General features: G+C 37.1%; 1 protein-coding gene across 1 annotated transcript in view; it reads right to left on the reverse strand.

Moving 5' to 3' along the window:
• The window catches only part of LOC119958324 (prisilkin-39-like), a 107,203-nt gene that overhangs the window by 67,204 nt on the left and 18,554 nt on the right, over positions 1-21,445 (reverse strand). The window contains exons 10-23 of the mRNA XM_038786763.1: positions 21,064-21,081; positions 19,863-19,883; positions 18,782-18,799; positions 17,583-17,603; positions 16,519-16,536; positions 15,340-15,360; positions 11,405-11,422; positions 10,236-10,256; positions 8,851-8,868; positions 7,679-7,699; positions 6,293-6,310; positions 5,125-5,145; positions 3,740-3,757; positions 2,578-2,598 (exon numbers count right to left, since the gene is read on the reverse strand). Coding sequence (XP_038642691.1) covers positions 2,578-2,598; positions 3,740-3,757; positions 5,125-5,145; positions 6,293-6,310; positions 7,679-7,699; positions 8,851-8,868; positions 10,236-10,256; positions 11,405-11,422; positions 15,340-15,360; positions 16,519-16,536; positions 17,583-17,603; positions 18,782-18,799; positions 19,863-19,883; positions 21,064-21,081 — 273 coding nt within the window. The remainder of the gene's footprint in view (positions 1-2,577; positions 2,599-3,739; positions 3,758-5,124; positions 5,146-6,292; positions 6,311-7,678; positions 7,700-8,850; positions 8,869-10,235; positions 10,257-11,404; positions 11,423-15,339; positions 15,361-16,518; positions 16,537-17,582; positions 17,604-18,781; positions 18,800-19,862; positions 19,884-21,063; positions 21,082-21,445) is intronic.

Genomic DNA, 21,445 nt, shown 5'->3' on the forward strand with positions numbered 1-21,445 from the left:
CAGTGATCGATTTGTGATCTGGCTGTCATCAACATCTTATATTGTTCAGTGTGTGTGGCCTTATTCATGTTGAAAAAACTGATCAGTAAAAGTAAAGTCAATACCATAGTAGTTGCTGTAGTATGCTGTGAAAAGAATAGATTGGTGTTAACAATTTAGGGAGAAAACGTATTGGAAATCCACATGTTCAACTCAATTAGTTCTACAACTGGAACAATAAATGGTGCAAGGATTATGGATAGGTGTTGCTCTTTCAAAAATTAAATTAAAAATCTGAATCATATTCATGTTATTTAATTTGGAAATATTTGACACAGTTGATTGGATAGAACTGTCTCATTTGTCATTATAAACATCCAGCTCCTGGACTATCCCAGCCAATAGTCTGAATGACTTGCCCCGATGGTGATCATTGCCTTCACTGCTGACTGTAAACAGTTTGGGGAGGTAAATGCGGTTTCCCATGGGGATTCTCACTGTTGCTGCCTTTCAATTTGGGCAGCAGGGTAGCATGGTGGTTAGCATAAATGCTTCACAGCTCCAGGGTCCCAGGTTCGATTCCCGCCTGGGTCACTGTCTGTGTGGACGTCTGCACGTCCTCACCCTGTGTGCGTGGGTTTCTCCGGGTGCTCCGGTTTCCTCCCACAGTCCAAAGATTGTGCGGGTTAGGTGGATTGGCCATGCTAAATTGCCCGTAGTGTCCTAATAAAAGTAAGGTTAAGGGGGGGTTTGTTGGGTTATGGGTATTAGGGTGGATATCTGTGGGTTGAGTGGGGTTTATCATGGCTCGGCCACAACATGAGGGCCGATAGGGCAGTTCTGTGCTGTATGTTCTGTGTTCTATGTTCTACCTACTGTTCATTCATTCCCTGTCTTACAGGAATCGTAAAGGAGAGGTTTTCCTTGGCAAGATCTACAGTTTGCTGTTATCATTTTCATAGGGGCAGCTGAAACTCTCGGCAAAATAAACATTGAGAAATACCAATTTCTGTTGCAACTTGGAGAACAAATATATAGATTCTTCAGCGAGTAATTTCAAGGAACAGTAAATTCACCTAATTAACACTTTGTAGGAGGGATTAGATGTTGATGTATACTGTAATCGTGCATTGAATGGATTGTTTGACTATCATTAATATTTATTGCTCCTACTCTGTCACTAGTATATGGCGAGTGAAATATAAAAAATGAAACATAATACTTTACGGATAAGTATTTTGCTCTGTGGAACAAACAGATTGAAGTTAACATTGTTGCACAGAATGTATTGGGAAAGTTCATTCACATAATACCAGTTCTATATTCGGTATCTTACACAGTTGTACAGTTGTTCAGTTATTAGCTATTTTCCAAAGAGTGAAGGAACATTGCTCTTCTTATATTTTGTAGCAGTTTTTTGCTCTTTCTCGTGATTCGAATGAATATCAAATTAGCTTGCACTAAAGTGCAGAGTAAAATATATATTTCCCTCCTTTAGGGTTATAACGGTGCAGATTTTCACAAACAAAACAAATTATATCTTTCACATTTCCTTTCTCTTCTATTCATTTAAGTTAATTTTATCCCCAGAACAGTAATGTAGAAGCTATGTGGCATTTCTTTGTCTGCTGTTCACCACAGCTTTTAGCTGTGGCAACAATGGAAGAATGCTGATTATTTTCTTCTTGCTGAACTATAAGTTACATAAATTTGTATCTTTGTCTGAGTAATCCACGCCACAGGACAGCACTGAAATGAATCGCTGAGGCCATTATTATTATTTGGAATTATATGTTCAGGTGACTGCCTGTCTGTTGACGTGTTCAGCAGTTAACACAAAATATTTGGCATGTCGTGACTATTGATTTTCTTACAGTCCTCACACAGTGTGGGAGGTAGATGCAGTTCACCATGGTTTTCCCCACAGTGGGCATATGTAAACATCTTTCGTGCCTCTTAGCGGGATCACAAAGTGAGAGGCTGGAGGCTCGATTGACTGAGCAGAATATGGAATTTGTTGTATCTATGGGCGGTATGGTCGCACAGTGGTTAGCGCTGTTGCTTCACAGTGCCAGGTTCCCAGGTTCTTTTCCCGGCTTGGGTCACTGTCTGAGGAGAATCTGCATTTATCCCCGTGTCTGCGTGGGTTTCCTCAGGGTGCTCATATTTCATCCACAAGTCCCGAAGACATGCTGTTAGTGAATTGGACATTCTGATTTCGTCCTCAGTGTACCCAAACAGTCGCCGGAATGTTGGTGACGAGGAGCTTTTCACGGTTACATCATTGCAGTGTTAATGTAAGTTAACTTGTCACAATAAAGCTTATAATTATTATGATCAATATTTAATTCATTGGAAAGTTTGGTTGATGTAATATTTGCTGCATCTTCTGATAACAGAAACATATTCATATTGCGACCAAAATTTCAATAATAGGAAATCAACCCCATGAATACTTTGTAACAAGGGAGTAGGTGTCAATGTGCAGGGTGATGGGCAGGGATGGAATTTGTGATTGGCCGTCATCAACATCTTTTATGTTCAGGTCTGTGTCCTATTCCTTGTTGAGAAACTGATTAGTAAAATTAAACACAATACCATAGCGATGAAAGTTGTATTCTGTGGAAAGAATAGATTGGTGTTAACAGTTTTGTAGAAACGTTTTGGAAATCCACATGTTCAACACAATTAGTTCTATAAACTGGAACAATAAATGGTGCAAGGATTAAGGGTAGGTGCTGCTCTTTCAAAAATTAAATTAAAGTTGCAAATCATAATCATTTTATTTAGTTTATTAATTTCCTAGCCGTTCACTGATGATTATGTCTTACATCAAAGCAGAGAACAAAAAGTAACATTCTCTCCTTCACAGTTTCTTTATTGAGCTAAGGTTTTACAATTGATATGAACATTGCCATTCACACTCACTTCATTTCCAACATGCTTCAGTTATTTATGGCTCTAATTTATACTGGGATTATTCGGATGATCAATGTGAGCTTGTGTGAATTTTCTCTTTATTATATAATTATTTTCTGTTAACATATTTATTCCAAATCGATCAGAATTGTATGACGACAGTGCAGTCATTTTTCTATAGGTTTGATAAATTAGCCTTGCGGTCTTAGACTTGAATAACTCAGGAATTTGTGGATTGGATAGAATTATAACTTCACTCGGTACCTGGTGTTGCCAGCAGGCATGTTGGAAATATTGACCCAACCCAGCTCATTGTTTCGAATGATCTCTTTTGTCATTATAAACATCCAGCTACTGGTCTGTCCCAGACAGTAGTCTGAATGACTTGCCCCGATGTTGATCATTGCCTTCACTGCTGACTGTAAACAGGTTGGGGAGATAAATGCGGTTTACCATGGGGATTCTCACTGTTGTTCATTCGATTCAGTTCATTCATTCCCTCTGTTACAGGAATCATAAAGGGAGAGGTTTTCCTTGGCAGGATCTAAAGTTTGCTGTTATCATTTTTCATAGGGTCAGCTGAAACTCTCGGCAACTACAAAATTAGAGAAATACCAATTTCTGTTGCATCTTGGAGAACAAAAATATATAGATTCTTCAGCGAGTAATTTCAAGAACAGTAAATTCACCTAATTAACACTTTGTAGTGAGGGATTAGATGTTGATGTATACTGTAATCGTGCATTGAATGGATTGTTTGACTATCATTAATATTTATTGCTCCTACTCTGTCACTAGTATATGGAGAGTGAAATATAAAAAATTAAACATAATACTTTACCTGGATAAGTATTTTGCTCTGTGGAACAAACAGATTGAAGTTAACATTGTTTGCAAAGAATGTATTGGGAAAGTTCATTCACATAATACCAGTTCTATATTCGGTATCTTACACGTTGTACAGTTGTCAGTTATTAGCTATTTTCCAAAGAGTGAAGGAACATTGCTCTTCTTATATTTTGTAGCAGTTTTTGCTCCTATCTCGTGATTCGAATGAATATCAAATTAGCTTGCACTAAAGTGCAGAGTAAAATATATATTTCCCTCCTTTAGGGTTATAACGGTGCAGATTTTCACAAACAAAACAAATTATATCTTTCACATTCCTTCTCTTCTATTCATTTAAGTTAATTTTATCCCCAGAACAAGTAATGTAGAAGCTATGTGGCATTTCTTTGTCTGCTGTTCACCACAGCTTTTAGCTGTGGCAACAATGGAAGAATGCTGATTATTTTTCTTCTTGTTGAACTATAAAGTTACATAAATTTGTATCTTTGTCTGATTAATCCAGCGCCACGAGGACAGCACTGAAATTAATAGCTGAGGGCCATTATTGATTATTTGGAATTATATGTTCAGGTGACTGCCTGTCTGTTGACGTGTTCAGCAGTTAACACAAAATATTTGGCATGTCGTGACTATTGATTTTATTACAGTCCTCACACAGTGTGGGAGGTAGATGCAGTTTACCATGGTTTTTCCCCACAGTGGGCATATGTAAACATCTTTCAGTGCCCTCTTAGCGGGATCACAAAGTGAGAGGCTGGAGGCTCGGATTGACTGAGCAGAATATGGAATTTGTTGTTATCTATGGGCGGTAGGGTAGCACAGTGGTTAGCGCTGTTGCTTCACAGTGCCAGGTTCCCAGGTTTGATTCCCGGCTTGGGTCACTGTCTGTGGAGAATCTGCATGTTCTCCCCGTGTCTGCGTGGATTTCCTCCGGGGGCTCATATTTCCTCCCACAAGTCCCGAAAGACATGCTGTTAAGTGAATTGGACATTCTGATTTCGTCCTCAGTGTACCCGAACAGTCGCCGGGAATGTGGTGACGAGGAGCTTTTCACGGTTACATCATTGCAGTGTTAATGTAAGTTAACTTGTCACAATAAAGCTTATAATTATTATGATCAATAGTTAATTCATTGGAAAGTTTGGTTGATGTAATATTTGCTACATAGTCTGATAACAGAAACATATTCATATTGCGACCAAAATTTCATAATAGGAAATCAACCCCATGAATACTTGTAACAAGGGAGTAGGTGTCAATGTGCAGGGTGATGGGGCAGGGATGGATTGTGATTGGCCGTCATCAACATCTTTTATTGTTCAGCGTCTGTGTCCTTATTCCTTGTTGAGAAACTGATTAGTAAAATTAACACAATACCATAGCGATGAAAGTTGTATTCTGTGGAAAGAATAGATTGGTGTTAACAGCTTTTGTAGAAACGTTTTGGAAATCCACATGTTCAACACAATTAGTTCTATAACTGGAACAATAAATGGTGCAAGGATTAAGGGTAGGTGCTGCTCTTTCAAAAATTAAATTAAAGTTGCAAATCATAATCATTTTATTTAGTTTATTAATTTCCTAGCCGTTCCCTGATGATTATGTCTTACATCAAAGCAGAGAACAAAAAGTAACATTCTCTCCTTCACAGTTTCTTTATTGAGCTAAGGTTTTACAATTGATATGAACATTGCCATTCACACTCACTTCATTTCAACATGCTTCAGTATTTATGGCTCTAATTTATACTGGGATTATTCGGGATGATCCAATGTGAGCTGTGTGACATTTTTCTCTTTATATATAATTCATTTTCTGTTAACAATATTTGATTCCAAATCGATCAGAATTGTATGACGACAGTGCAGTCATTTTTCTATAGGTTTGATAAATTAGCCTTGCGGTCTTAGACTTGAATAACTCAGGAATTTGTGGATTGGATAGAATTATAACTTCACTCGGTACCTCGTTGTTGACCAGCAGGCATGTTGGAAATATTTGACCCAACCCAGCTCATTGTTTCGAATGATCTCTTTTGTCATTATAAACATCCAGCTACTGGTCTGTCCCAGACAGTAGTCTGAATGACTTGCCCCGATGTTGATCATTGCCTTCACTGCTGACTGTAAACAGGTTGGGGAGATAAATGCAGTTTACCATGGGGATTCTCACTGTTGTTCATTCGATTCAGTTCATTCATTCCCTCTGTTACAGGAATCATAAAGGGAGAGGTTTTCCTTGGCAGGATCTAAAGTTGCTGTTATCATTTTTCATAGGGTCAGCTGAAACTCTCGGCAACTACAAAATTAGAGAAATACCAATTTCTGTTGCATCTTGGAGAACAAAAATATATAGATTCTTCAGCGAGTAATTTCAAGAACAGTAAATTCACCTAATTAACACTTTGTAGTGAGGGATTAGATGTTGATGTATACTGTAATCGTGCATTGAATGGATTGTTTGACTATCATTAATATTTATTGCTCCTACTCTGTCACTAGTATATGGAGAGTGAAATATAAAAAAATTAAACATAATACTTTACCTGGATAAGTATTTTGCTCTGTGGAACAAACAGATTGAAGTTAACATTGTTTGCAAAGAATGTATTGGGAAAGTTCATTCACATAATACCAGTTCTATATTCGGTATCTTACACGTTGTACAGTTGTTCAGTTATTAGCTATTTTCCAAAGAGTGAAGGAACATTGCTCTTCTTATATTTTGTAGCAGTTTTTTGCTCCTTTCTCGTGATTCGAATGAATATCAAATTAGCTTGCACTAAAGTGCAGAGTAAAATATATATTTCCCTCCTTTAGGGTTATAACGGTGCAGATTTTCACAAACAAAACAAATTATATCTTTCACATTTCCTTCTCTTCTATTCATTTAAGTTAATTTTATCCCCAGAACAAGTAATGTAGAAGCTATGTGGCATTTCTTTGTCTGCTGTTCACCACAGCTTTTAGCTGTGGCAACAATGGAAGAATGCTGATTATTTTTCTTCTGTTGAACTATAAAGTTACATAAATTTGTATCTTTGTCTGAGTAATCCACGCCACAGGACAGCACTGAAATGAATCGCTGAGGCCATTATTGATTATTTGGAATTATATGTTCAGGTGACTGCCTGTCTGTTGACGTGTTCAGCAGTTAACACAAAATATTTGGCATGTCGTGACTATTGATTTTATTACAGTCCTCACACAGTGTGGGAGGTAGATGCAGTTTACCATGGTTTTCCCCACAGTGGGCATATGTAAACATCTTTCGTGCCCTCTTAGCGGGATCACAAAGTGAGAGGCTGGAGGCTCAGATTGACTGAGCAGAATATGGAATTTGTTGTTATCTATGGGCGGTATGGCAGCACAGTGGTTAGCGCTGTTGCTTCACAGTGCCAGGTTCCCAGGTTCTTTTCCCGGCTTGGGTCACTGTCTGAGGAGAATCTGCATGTTCTCCCCGTGTCTGCGTGGGTTTCCTCCGGGGGCTCATATTTCATCCCACAAGTCCCGAAAGACGTGCTGTTAAGTGAATTGGACATTCTGATTTCGTCCTCAGTGTACCCGAACAGTCGCCGGAATGTGGTGACGAGGAGCTTTTCACGGTTACATCATTGCAGTGTTAATGTAAGTTAACTTGTCACAATAAAGCTTATAATTATTATGATCAATATTTAATTCATTGGAAAGTTTGGTTGATGTAATATTTGCTACATCGTCTGATAACAGAAACATATTCATATTGCGACCAAAATTTCAATAATAGGAAATCAACCCCATGAATACTTTGTAACAAGGGAGTAGGTGTCAATGTGCAGGGTGATGGGGCAGGGATGGGATTTGTGATTGGCCGTCATCAACATCTTTTATTGTTCAGCGTCTGTGTCCTTATTCCTTGTTGAGAAACTGATTAGTAAAATTAAACACAATACCATAGCGATGAAAGTTGTATTCTGTGGAAAGAATAGATTGGTGTTAACAGTTTTTGTAGAAAACGTTTTGGAAATCCACATGTTCAACACAATTAGTTCTATAACTGGAACAATAAATGGTGCAAGGATTAAGGGTAGGTGCTGCTCTTTCAAAAATTAAATTAAAGTTGCAAATCATAATCATTTTATTTAGTTTATTAATTTCCTAGCCGTTCACTGATGATTATGTCTTACATCAAAGCAGAGAACAAAAAGTAACATTCTCTCCTTCACCGTTTCTTTATTGAGCTAAGGTTTTACAATTGATATGAACATTGCCATTCGCACTCACTTCATTTCAACATGCTTCAGTTATTTATGGCTCTAATTTATACTGGGATTATTCGGGATGATCCAATGTGAGCTGTGTGACATTTTTCTCTTTATTATATAATTCATTTTCTGTTAACAATATTTGTTCCAAATCGATCAGAATTGTATGACGACAGTGCAGTCATTTTTCTATAGGTTTGATAAATTAGCCTTGCGGTCTTAGACTTGAATAACTCAGGAATTTGTGGATTGGATAGAATTATAACTTCACTCGGTACCTGGTTGTTGACCAGCAGGCATGTTGGAAATATTTGACCCAACCCAGCTCATTGTTTCGAATGATCTCTTTTGTCATTATAAAACATCCAGCTACTGGTCTGTCCCAGACAGTAGTCTGAATGACTTGCCCCGATGTTGATCATTGCCTTCACTGCTGACTGTAAACAGGTTGGGGAGATAAATGCGGTTTACCATGGGGATTCTCACTGTTGTTCATTCAATTCAGTTCATTCATTCCCTCTGTTACAGGAATCATAAAGGGAGAGGTTTTCCTTGGCAGGATCTAAAGTTTGCTGTTATCATTTTTCATAGGGTCAGCTGAAACTCTCGGCAACTACAAAATTAGAGAAATACCAATTTCTGTTGCATCTTGGAGAACAAAAATATATAGATTCTTCAGCGAGTAATTTCAAGAACAGTATATTCACCTAATTAACACTTTGTAGTGAGGGATTAGATGTTGATGTATACTGTAATCGTGCATTGAATGGATTGTTTGACTATCATTAATATTTATTGCTCCTACTCTGTCACTAGTATATGGAGAGTGAAATATAAAAAAATTAAACATAATACTTTACCTGGATAAGTATTTTGCTCTGTGGAACAAACAGATTGAAGTTAACATTGTTTGCAAAGAATGTATTGGGAAAGTTCATTCACATAATACCAGTTCTATATTCGGTATCTTACACGTTGTACAGTTGTTCAGTTATTAGCTATTTTCCAAAGAGTGAAGGAACATTGCTCTTCTTATATTTTGTAGCAGTTTTTTGCTCCTTTCTCGTGATTCGAATGAATATCAAATTAGCTTGCACTAAAGTGCAGAGTAAAATATATATTTCCCTCCTTTAGGGTTATAACGGTGCAGATTTTCACAAACAAAACAAATTATATCTTTCACATTTCCTTCTCTTCTATTCATTTAAGTTAATTTTATCCCCAGAACAAGTAATGTAGAAGCTATGTGGCATTTCTTTGTCTGCTGTTCACCACAGCTTTTAGCTGTGGCAACAATGGAAGAATGCTGATTATTTTTCTTCTTGTTGAACTATAAAGTTACATAAATTTGTATCTTTGTCTGAGTAATCCACGCCACAGGACAGCACTGAAATGAATCGCTGAGGCCATTATTGATTATTTGGAATTATATGTTCAGGTGACTGCCTGTCTATTGACGTGTTCAGCAGTTAACACAAAATATTTGGCATGTCGTGACTATTGATTTTATTACAGTCCTCACACAGTGTGGGAGGTAGATGCAGTTTACCATGGTTTTCCCCACAGTGGGCATATGTAAACATCTTTCGTGCCCTCTTAGCGGGATCACAAAGTGAGAGGCTGGAGGCTCAGATTGACTGAGCAGAATATGGAATTTGTTGTTATCTATGGGCGGTATGGCAGCACAGTGGTTAGCGCTGTTGCTTCACAGTGCCAGGTTCCAGGTTCTTTTCCCGGCTTGGGTCACTGTCTGAGGAGAATCTGCATGTTCTCCCCGTGTCTGCGTGGGTTTCCTCCGGGGGCTCATATTTCATCCCACAAGTCCCGAAAGACGTGCTGTTAGTGAATTGGACATTCTGATTTCGTCCTCAGTGTACCCGAACAGTCGCCGGAATGTGGTGACGAGGAGCTTTTCACGGTTACATCATTGCAGTGTTAATGTAAGTTAACTTGTCACAATAAAGCTTATAATTATTATGATCAATATTTAATTCATTGGAAAGTTTGGTTGATGTAATATTTGCTACATCGTCTGATAACAGAAACATATTCATATTGCGACCAAAATTTCAATAATAGGAAATCAACCCCATGAATACTTTGTAACAAGGGAGTAGGTGTCAATGTGCAGGGTGATGGGGCAGGGATGGGATTTGTGATTGGCCGTCATCAACATCTTTTATTGTTCAGCGTCTGTGTCCTTATTCCTTGTTGAGAAACTGATTAGTAAAATTAAACACAATACCATAGCGATGAAAGTTGTATTCTGTGGAAAGAATAGATTGGTGTTAACAGTTTTTGTAGAAAACGTTTTGGAAATCCACATGTTCAACACAATTAGTTCTATAACTGGAACAATAAATGGTGCAAGGATTAAGGGTAGGTGCTGCTCTTTCAAAAATTAAATTAAAGTTGCAAATCATAATCATTTTATTTAGTTTATTAATTTCCTAGCCGTTCACTGATGATTATGTCTTACATCAAAGCAGAGAACAAAAAGTAACATTCTCTCCTTCACAGTTTCTTTATTGAGCTAAGGTTTTACAATTGATATGAACATTGCCATTCGCACTCACTTCATTTCAACATGCTTCAGTTATTTATGGCTCTAATTTATACTGGGATTATTCGGGATGATCCAATGTGAGCTGTGTGACATTTTTCTCTTTATTATATAATTCATTTTCTGTTAACAATATTTGTTCCAAATCGATCAGAATTGTATGACGACAGTGCAGTCATTTTTCTATAGGTTTGATAAATTAGCCTTGCGGTCTTAGACTTGAATAACTCAGGAATTTGTGGATTGGATAGAATTATAACTTCACTCGGTACCTGGTTGTTGACCAGCAGGCATGTTGGAAATATTTGACCCAACCCAGCTCATGTTTCGAATGATCTCTTTTGTCATTATAAACATCCAGCTACTGGTCTGTCCCAGACAGTAGTCTGAATGACTTGCCCCGATGTTGATCATTGCCTTCACTGCTGACTGTAAACAGGTTGGGGAGATAAATGCGGTTTACCATGGGGATTCTCACTGTTGTTCATTCAATTCAGTTCATTCATTCCCTCTGTTACAGGAATCATAAAGGGAGAGGTTTTCCTTGGCAGGATCTAAAGTTTGCTGTTATCATTTTTCATAGGGTCAGCTGAAACTCTCGGCAACTACAAAATTAGAGAAATACCAATTTCTGTTGCATCTTGGAGAACAAAAATATATAGATTCTTCAGCGAGTAATTTCAAGAACAGTATATTCACCTAATTAACACTTTGTAGTGAGGGATTAGATGTTGATGTATACTGTAATCGTGCATTGAATGGATGTTTGACTATCATTAATATTTATTGCTCCTACTCTGTCACTAGTATATGGAGAGTGAAATATAAAAAAATTAAACATAATACTTTACCTGGATAAGTATTTTGCTCTGTGGAACAAACAGATTGAAGTTAACATTGTTTGCAAAGAATGTATTGGGAAAGTTCATTCACATAATACCAGTTCTATATTCGGTATCTTACACGTTGTACAGTTGTTCAGTTATTAGCTATTTTCCAAAGAGTGAAGGAACATTGCTCTTCTTATATTTGTAGCAGTTTTTTGCTCCTTTCTCGTGATTCGAATGAATATCAAATTAGCTTGCACTAAAGTGCAGAGTAAAATATATATTTCCCTCCTTTAGGGTTATAACGGTGCAGATTTTCACAAACAAAACAAATTATATCTTTCACATTTCCTTCTCTTCTATTCATTTAAGTTAATTTTATCCCCAGAACAAGTAATGTAGAAGCTATGTGGCATTTCTTTGTCTGCTGTTCACCACAGCTTTTAGCTGTGGCAACAATGGAAGAATGCTGATTATTTTTCTTCTTGTTGAACTATAAAGTTACATAAATTTGTATCTTTGTCTGAGTAATCCACGCCACAGGACAGCACTGAAATGAATCGCTGAGGCCATTATTGATTATTTGGAATTATATGTTCAGGTGACTGCCTGTCTGTTGACGTGTTCAGCAGTTAACACAAAATATTTGGCATGTCGTGACTATTGATTTTATTACAGTCCTCACACAGTGTGGGAGGTAGATGCAGTTTACCATGGTTTTCCCCACAGTGGGCATATGTAAACATCTTCGTGCCCTCTTAGCGGGATCACAAAGTGAGAGGCTGGAGGCTCGGATTGACTGAGCAGAATATGGAATTTGTTGTTATCTATGGGCGGTATGGCAGCACAGTGGTTAGCGCTGTTGCTTCACAGTGCCAGGTTCCCAGGTTCTTTTCCCGGCTTGGGTCACTGTCTGAGGAGAATCTGCATGTTCTCCCCGTGTCTGCGTGGGTTTCCTCCGGGGGCTCATATTTCATCCCACAAGTCCCGAAAGACATGCTGTTAAGTGAATTGGACATTCTGATTTCGTCCTCAGTGTACCCGAACAGTCGCCGGAATGTGGTGACGAGGAGCTTTTCACGGTTACATCATTGCAGTGTTAATGTAAGTTAACTTGTCACAATAAAGCTTATAATTATTATGATCAATATTAATTCATTGGAAAGTTTGGTTGATGTAATATTTGCTGCATCTTCTGATAACAGAAACATATTCATATTGCGACCAAAATTTCAATAATAGGAAATCAACCCCATGAATACTTTGTAACAAGGGAGTGGGTGTCAATGTGCAGGGTGATGGGGCAGGGGTGGGATTTGTGATGGCCGTCATCAACATCTTTTATTGTTCAGCGTCTGTGTCCTTATTCCTTGTTGAGAAACTGATTAGTAAATTAAACACAATACCATAGCGATGAAAGTTGTATTCTGTGGAAAGAATAGATTGGTGTTAACAGTTTTTGTAGAAAACGTTTTGGAAATCCACATGTTCAACACAATTAGTTCTATAACTGGAACAATAAATGGTGCAAGGATTAAGGGTAGGTGCTGCTCTTTCAAAAATTAAATTAAAGTTGCAAATCATAATCATTTTATTTAGTTTATTAATTTCCTAGCCGTTCACTGATGATTATGTCTTACATCAAAGCAGAGAACAAAAAGTAACATTCTCTCCTTCACAGTTTCTTTATTGAGCTAAGGTTTTACAATTGATATGAACATTGCCATTCGCACTCACTTCATTTCAACATGCTTCAGTTATTTATGGCTCTAATTTATACTGGGATTATTCGGGATGATCCAATGTGAGCTGTGTGACATTTTTCTCTTTATTATATAATTCATTTTCTGTTAACAATATTGTTCCAAATCGATCAGAATTGTATGACGACAGTGCAGTCATTTTTCTATAGGTTTGATAAATTAGCCTTGCGGTCTTAGACTTGAATAACTCAGGAATTTGTGGATTGGATAGAATTATAACTTCACTCGGTACCTGGTTGTTGACCAGCAGGCATGTTGGAAATATTTGACCCAACCCAGCTCATTGTTTCGAATGATCTCTTTTGTCATTATAAACATCCAGCTACTGGTCTGTCCCAGACAGTAGTCTGAATGACTTGCCCCGATGTTGATCATTGCCTTCACTGCTGACTGTAAACAGGTTGGGGAGATAAATGCGGTTTACCATGGGGATTCTCACTGTTGTTCATTCGATTCAGTTCATTCATTCCCTCTGTTACAGGAATCATAAAGGGAGAGGTTTTCCTTGGCAGGATCTAAAGTTTGCTGTTATCATTTTTCATAGGGTCAGCTGAAACTCTCGGCAACTACAAAATTAGAGAAATACCAATTTCTGTTGCATCTTGGAGAACAAAATATTTAGATTCTTCAGCGAGTAATTTCAAGAACAGTAAATTCACCTAATTAACACTTTGTAGTGAGGGATTAGATGTGATGTATACTGTAATCGTGCATTGAATGGATTGTTTGACTATCATTAATATTTATTGCTCCTACTCTGTCACTAGTATATGGAGAGTGAAATATAAAAAAATTAAACATAATACTTTACCTGGATAAGTATTTGCTCTGTGGAACAAACAGATTGAAGTTAACATTGTTTGCAAAGAATGTATTGGGAAAGTTCATTCACATAATACCAGTTCTATATTCGGTATCTTACACGTTGTACAGTTGTTCAGTTATTAGCTATTTTCCAAAGAGTGAAGGAACATTGCTCTTCTTATATTTTGTAGCAGTATTTTGCTCCTTTCTCGTGATTCGAATGAATATCAAATTAGCTTGCACTAAAGTGCAGAGTAAAATATATATTTCCCTCCTTTAGGGTTATAACGGTGCAGATTTTCACAAACAAAACAAATTATATCTTTCACATTTCCTTCTCTTCTATTCATTTAAGTTAATTTTATCCCCAGAACAAGTAATGTAGAAGCTATGTGGCATTTCTTTGTCTGCTGTTCACCACAGCTTTTAGCTGTGGCAACAATGGAAGAATGCTGATTATTTTTCTTCTTGTTGAACTATAAAGTTACATAAATTTGTATCTTTGTCTGATTAATCCACGCCACAGGACAGCACTGAAATGAATCGCTGAGGCCATTATTGATTATTTGGAATTATATGTTCAGGTGACTGCCTGTCTGTTGACGTGTTCAGCAGTTAACACAAAATATTTGGCATGTCGTGACTATGATTTTATTACAGTCCTCACACAGTGTGGGAGGTAGATGCAGTTTACCATGGTTTTTCCCACAGTTGGAATATGTAAACATTTTTCGTGCCCTCTTAGCGGGATCACAAAGTGAGAGGCTGGAGGCTCGGATTGACTGAGCAGAATATGGAATTTGTTGTTATCTATGGGCGGTAGGGTAGTACAGTGGTTAGCGCTGTTGCTTCACAGTGCCAGGTTCCCAGGTTTGATTCCCGGCTTGGGTCACTGTCTGTGGAGAGTCTGCATGTTCTCCCCGTGTCTGCGTGGGTTTCCTCCGGGGGCTCATATTTCCTCCCACAAGTCCCGAAAGACATGCTGTTAGGTGAATTGGACATTCTCATTTTGTCCTCAGTGTACCCGAACAGTCGCCGGAATGTGGTGACGAGGAGCTTTTCACGGTTACATCATTGCAGTGTTAATGTAAGTTAACTTGTCACAATAAAGCTTATAATTATTATGATCAATATTTAATTCATTGGAAAGTTTGGTGTATGTAATATTTGATGCATCTTCTGATAACAGAAACATATTCATGTTGTGACCAATAATTTCAATAATAGGGATCAACACCATGAATACTTTGTAACAAGGGAGTAGGTGTCAATGTGCAGGGTGATGGGGCAGGGATGGGATTTGTGATTGGCCGTCATCAACATCTTTTATTGTTCAGCGTCTGTGTCCTTATTCCTTGTTGAGAAACTGATTAGTAAAATTAAACACAATACCATAGCGATGAAAGTTGTATTCTGTGGAAAGAATAGATTGGTGTTAATAGTTTTTGTAGAAAACGTTTTGGAAATCCACATGTTGAACACAATTAGTTCTATAACTGGAACAATAAATGGTGCAAGGATTAAGGGTAGGTGCTGCTCTTTCAAAATTAAATTAAAGTTACAAATCATAATCATTTTATTTAATTTATTAATTTCCCAGCCATTCGCTGATGATTATCTATCTTTCATAAATGCAGAGAACAAAAAGTAAAATTCTCTCCTTCACAGTTTACAATTGATATGAACATTGCCATTCACACTCACTTCATTTCAACATGCTTCAGTTATTTATGGCTCTAATTTATACTCGGATTATTTAGGACTGATCCAGTATGAGTTGTGTGACATTCTTCTCTTTATTATATAATGCAGTTATTTGTTCACAATTTTTGTTCCAATATGATCAGAATTGTATGACGACAGTGCAGTAATGTTTCTATATATTTGATCAATTAGCCTTGCGGTCTGGTTAATGGTCACTGAGCAGGGCAGGACAGACTTGAGTAACTCAGAAAGCTCTGTATTGGATAGAATTAAAACGTCACTCTGTTCCTAGTTGTTGACCAACAGGCAATTTGGAAATATCTGACACAGCTGATTGGATAGAACTATCTCATTTGTCGTTAAAAACATCCAGCTACTGGCCTATCCCAGCCAACAGTCTGAATGACTTGCCCCGATGTTGATCATTGCCTTCACTGCTGACTGTAAACAGGTTGTGGAGATAAATGCCGTTTACAATGGGGATTCTCACTGTTGTTCATTCAATACTGTTCATTCATTCCCTGTGTTACAGAAATCATAAAGGGACAGGATTTCCTTGGCAGGATCTAAAGTTTGCTGTTGTCATTTTCCGTAGGGTCAGCTGAGACTCTCAGCAGATAGAAAAAATTTGAGAAATACCAATTTCTGCTGCGTTTTGGAGAACAAAAATATATAGTTTCTTCAGCGAGTAATTTCATGAACATAAAATTCAACTAATTAATGTTTTGAACTGAGAGATTAGATGTTGATGTATTCTGTAATAGTGCACTGAAGGGATTGTTTGACTATCATCAATATTTATCGCACTGACTCTGTCACTGTACGTTATGGAGAGTGAAATATAGAAAATTAAAGATAATCCTTTACCTGGATAATAATTGTAATCTGTGGAACAAACAGATTGAAGTTAACATTGTTTGCAAAGGACGAATTGGAAAACTAGTTACACAAAACCAATTCAGTAATCGATACCTTACATGTTGCCCAGTTGTTGGGTTATAATTTATTTTCCACATATTGAAGGAACATTGCTGTGCATATTTTCTCAGCAGCTTACTGATCCTTTCTTGTGATTCAGGTGAATAATTAATTACCTTGCACAAAAGTGCAGAGTATAATGTATATTTTCCTCCTTTAGAATTACAAGTTACGATTTTCACAAACGAAACAAATTTTACCTTTCCCATTTTCATCATTTCAATCCAATTAAGTTCATTTTAGCTCCAGAATAGGTAATGTACAAACTATGTGACATTCCTTTGTCTGATATTCACCACAGCGTTTCGCTGTTCATTGTGACAAAAATGGAGGAATGCTGATTTTTTTTTATCATGTTGCTAAACTATCAAGTTGTATAAATTTGCATGTTTGTCTGATTAATCCATACCCAATACCACAGAGCAGCACTCAATTCAATAGCTGAGGCCATCACTGACTGTTTAGAATGATATATTCCCATGATGCCTGGTTGTTGACCTGTCCAGCAGTGAACACAATATATTGGGCATATTGACTCCCACCAGTGTGGGAGGCAGATGCAGTTCACCATGGATTTTCCAACAGTGGGGGTGTGCAAATATATTTTGTGTCCTCACAAAACGAGACATTGGATTGACAGAGGAGGTTTTCTGAAATTTGCTGCTGTCATATTTCAGTAGGTCTGCTGAATATTTAAATAATTAGTAAGCTTGGATGCTGTAATTTCTGCTGCATCTTCTAATAACAGAAACATACACAATTCCTGACTAGTAATTTCAATAATAGCAAATAAACCCCATGAGTACTGTGTAACAAGGGAGTAGATGTCAATGTGCAGGGTGATGGGGCAGGGATGGGATTTGAAATTGGCCGTCATCAACGTCTTATATTGTTCAGTCTCTTGTGGCCTTCTTCCTTGTTGAGAAACAGATCAGTAAAAGTAAAGACATTACCATGGTAGTGGCCGTGGTATACTGTGGAAATAATATAGATTGGTGTGAACATTTTTTGCAGAGAACATATTGGAAATACACATGTTCAAATCAATTAGTTCTGCAAGTGGAGAACAAAATGGTGCTAAGATTATGGGTAGGTATTACTCTTTCAAAAACTAAATTAAAATTATGACTCATAATCATTTTATTTTAGATTGTTACTTTCCCATCCGTTCATCGATGAATATTTGTCTTGCATCAATGCAGAGAGTAACATATACAATTCTCTCTCACACAGTTTCTTTATTGAGCTAACATGTCACAATTGATATGAACATTGCCATTCACACTCACTTCATTTCAACATGCTTCAGTTATTTATGGCTCTAATTTATACTAGGATTATTTAGGACTGATCCTGCCTGAGTTGTGTGACATTCTTCTCTTTATTATATAATGCAGTTATTTGTTCACAATTTTTGTTCCAAATCGATCACAACTGTATGACGACAGTGCAATAATGTTTCTATATATTTGATCAATTAGCCTTGCGGTCTGATTAATGGTCACTGAGCAGGGCAGGACAGACTTGAGTAACTCAGAAAGCTATGTATTGGATAGAATTATAACGTCACTCTGTTCCTAGTTGTTGACCAGCAGGCATTTTGGAAATATCTGACACAGCTGATTGGATAGAACTATCTCATTTGTCGTTAAAAACATCCAGCTCCTGGCCTGTCCCAGCCAATAGTCTGAATGACTTGCCCCGATGTTGATCATTGCCTTCACTGCTGACTGTAAACAGGTTGTGGAGATAAATGCGGTTTACAATGGGGATTCTCACTGTTGTTCATTCAATACTGTTCATTCATTCCCTGAGTTACAGGAATCATAAAGGGACAGGATTTCCTTGGCAGGATCTAAAGTTTGCTGTCATAATTTTTCGTAGGGTCAGCTGAAACTCTCAGCAGATACAAAATTTGAGAAATACCAATTTCTGCTGCGTTTTGGAGAACAAAAATATATAGTTTCTTCAGCGAGTAATTTCAAGAACATAAAATTCAACTAATTAATGTTTTGTACTGAGGGATTAGATGTTGATGTACTCTGTAATAGTGCATTGAAGGGATTGTTTGACTATCATCAATATTTATTGCACCGACTGTCACTGTACTTTATGGAGAGTGAAATATAGAAAATTAAAGATAATCCTTTACCTGGATAATAATTGTAATCTGTGGAACAAACAGATTGAAGTTAACATTGTTTGCAAAAGATGAATTGGAAAACTACAGTTACACAAAACCAATTCAGTAATCGATACCTTACATGTTGCCCAGTTGTTGGGTTATAATTTCTTTTCCACATATTGAAGGAACATTGCTGTGCATATTTTCTCAGCAGCTTACTGATCCTTTCTTGTGATTCAGGTGAATAATTAATTACCTTGCACAAAAGTGCAGAGTATAATGTATATATTCCTGCTTTAGAATTACAAGTTACGATTTTCACAAACAAAACAAATTTTACCTTTCCCATTTTCATCATTTCAATTCAAATAAGTTCATTTTAGCTTCAGAACAGGTAATGTACAAACTATGTGACATTCCTTTGTCTGATATTCACCACAGCGTTTCGCTGTTCATTGTGACAAAAATGGAGGAATGATGATTTTTTTATCATGTTGCTAAACTATCAAGTTGTATAAATTTGCATGTTTGTCTGATTAATCCATACCCATACCACAGAGCAGCACTCAATTCAATAGCTGAGGCCATCATTGACTGTTTAGAATTATATATTCCCATGATGCCTGGTTGTTGGCCTGTCCAGCAGTGAACACAATATATTGGGCATATTATGACCATTGATTTTATTACAGTCCTCACACAATGTGGGAGGTAGACGCAGTTCACCATGGATTTTCCCACAGTGGGGGTGCGCAAATATATTTTGTGTCCTCACAAAACGAGAGGTTGGATTGACAGAGGAGGTTCTGAAATTTGCTGCTGTCATATTTCAGTAGGTCTGCTGAATATTTAAATAATTAGTAAGCTTGGATGCTGTAATTTCTGCTGCATCTTCTAATAACAGAAACATACACAATTCCTGACCAGTAATTTCAATAATAGCAAATAAACCCCATGAGTACTGTGTAACAAGGGAGTAGATGTCAATGTGCAGGATGATGGGGCAGGGATGGGATTTGTGATTGACCATCATCAACGTCTTATATTGTTCAGTCTGTGTGTCCTTATTCCTTGTTGAGAAACAGATCAGTAAAAGTAAAGACATTACCATGGTAGTGGCCGTGGTATCCTGTGGAAATAATATAGATTGGTGTAAACATTTTTTGCAGAGAACATATTGGAAATACACATGTTCAAATCAATTAGTTCTGCAAGTGGAGAACAAAATGGTGCTAAGATTTTGGGTAGGTATTACTCTTTCAAAAACTAAATTAAAATTATGACTCATAATCATTTTATTTTAGATTGTTACTTTCCCATCCGTTCATCGATGAATATTTGTCTTGCATCAATGCAGAGAGTAACATATACAATTCTCTCTCACACAGTTTCTTTATTGAGCTAACATGTCACAATTGATATGAACATTGCCATTCACACTCACTTCATTTCAACATTCTTAAGTTATTTATGGCTCTAATTTATACTAGGATTATTTAGGACTGATCCTGCCTGAGATGTGTGACATTCTTCTCTTTATTATATAATGCAGTTATTTGTTCACAATTTTTGTTCCAAATCGATCAGAACTGTATGACGACAGTGCAGTAATGTTTCTATATATTTGATCAATTAGCCTTGCGGTCTGGGTAATGGTCACTGAGCAGGGCAGGACAGAGTAACTCGGAAAGCTATGTATTGGATAGAATTATAACGTCACTCTGTTCCTAGTTGTTGACCAGCAGGCATGTTGGAAATATCTGACACAGCTGATTGGATAGAACTATCTCATTTGTCGTTTAAAAAATCCAGCTCCTGGCCTATCCCAGCCAATAGTCTGAATGACTTGCCCCGATGTTGATCATTGCCTTCACTGCTGACTGTAAACAGGTTGGGGAGGTAAATGCGGTTTACCATGGGGATTCTCACTGTTGTTCATTCAATACTGTTCATTCATTCCCTGTGTTACAGGAATCATAAAGGGACAGGATTTCCTTGGCAGGATCTAAAGTTTGCTGTCATCATTTTTCGTAGGGTCAGCTGAAACTCTCAGCAGATACAAAATTTGAGAAATACCAATTTCTGCTGCGTTTTGGAGATCAAAAATATATAGTTTCTTCAGCGAGTAATTTCAAGAACATAAAATTCAACTAATTAATGTTTTGTACTGAGGGATTAGATGATGATGTATTCTGTAATACTGTAGTGCACTGAAGGGATTGTTTGACTATCATCAATATTTATTGTACCGACTCTGTCACTGTACTTTATGGAGAGTGAAATATAGAAAATTAAAGATAATCCTTTACCTGGATAATAATTGTAATCTGTGGAACAAACAGATTGAAGTTAACATTGTTTGCAAAGGACGAATTGGAAAACTGCAGTTACACAAAACCAATTCAGTAATCGATACCTTACATGTTGCCCAGTTGTTGGGTTGTAATTTATTTTCAACATATTGAAGGAACATTGCTGTGCATATTTTCTCAGCAGCTTACTGATCCTTTCTTGTGATTCAGGTGAATATCTAATTACCTTGCACAAAAGTGCAGAGTATAATGTATATTTTCCTCCTTTAGAATTACGAGAGTTACGATTTTCACAAACGAAACTAATTTTACCTTTCCCATTTTCATCATTTCAATTCAATTAAGTTCATTTTAGCTCCAGAACAGGTAATGTACAAAC

Source organism: Scyliorhinus canicula, chromosome 29 (genome assembly GCF_902713615.1).
Source record: "Scyliorhinus canicula chromosome 29, sScyCan1.1, whole genome shotgun sequence".
Classification (NCBI taxonomy): Eukaryota; Metazoa; Chordata; class Chondrichthyes; order Carcharhiniformes; family Scyliorhinidae; genus Scyliorhinus; species Scyliorhinus canicula.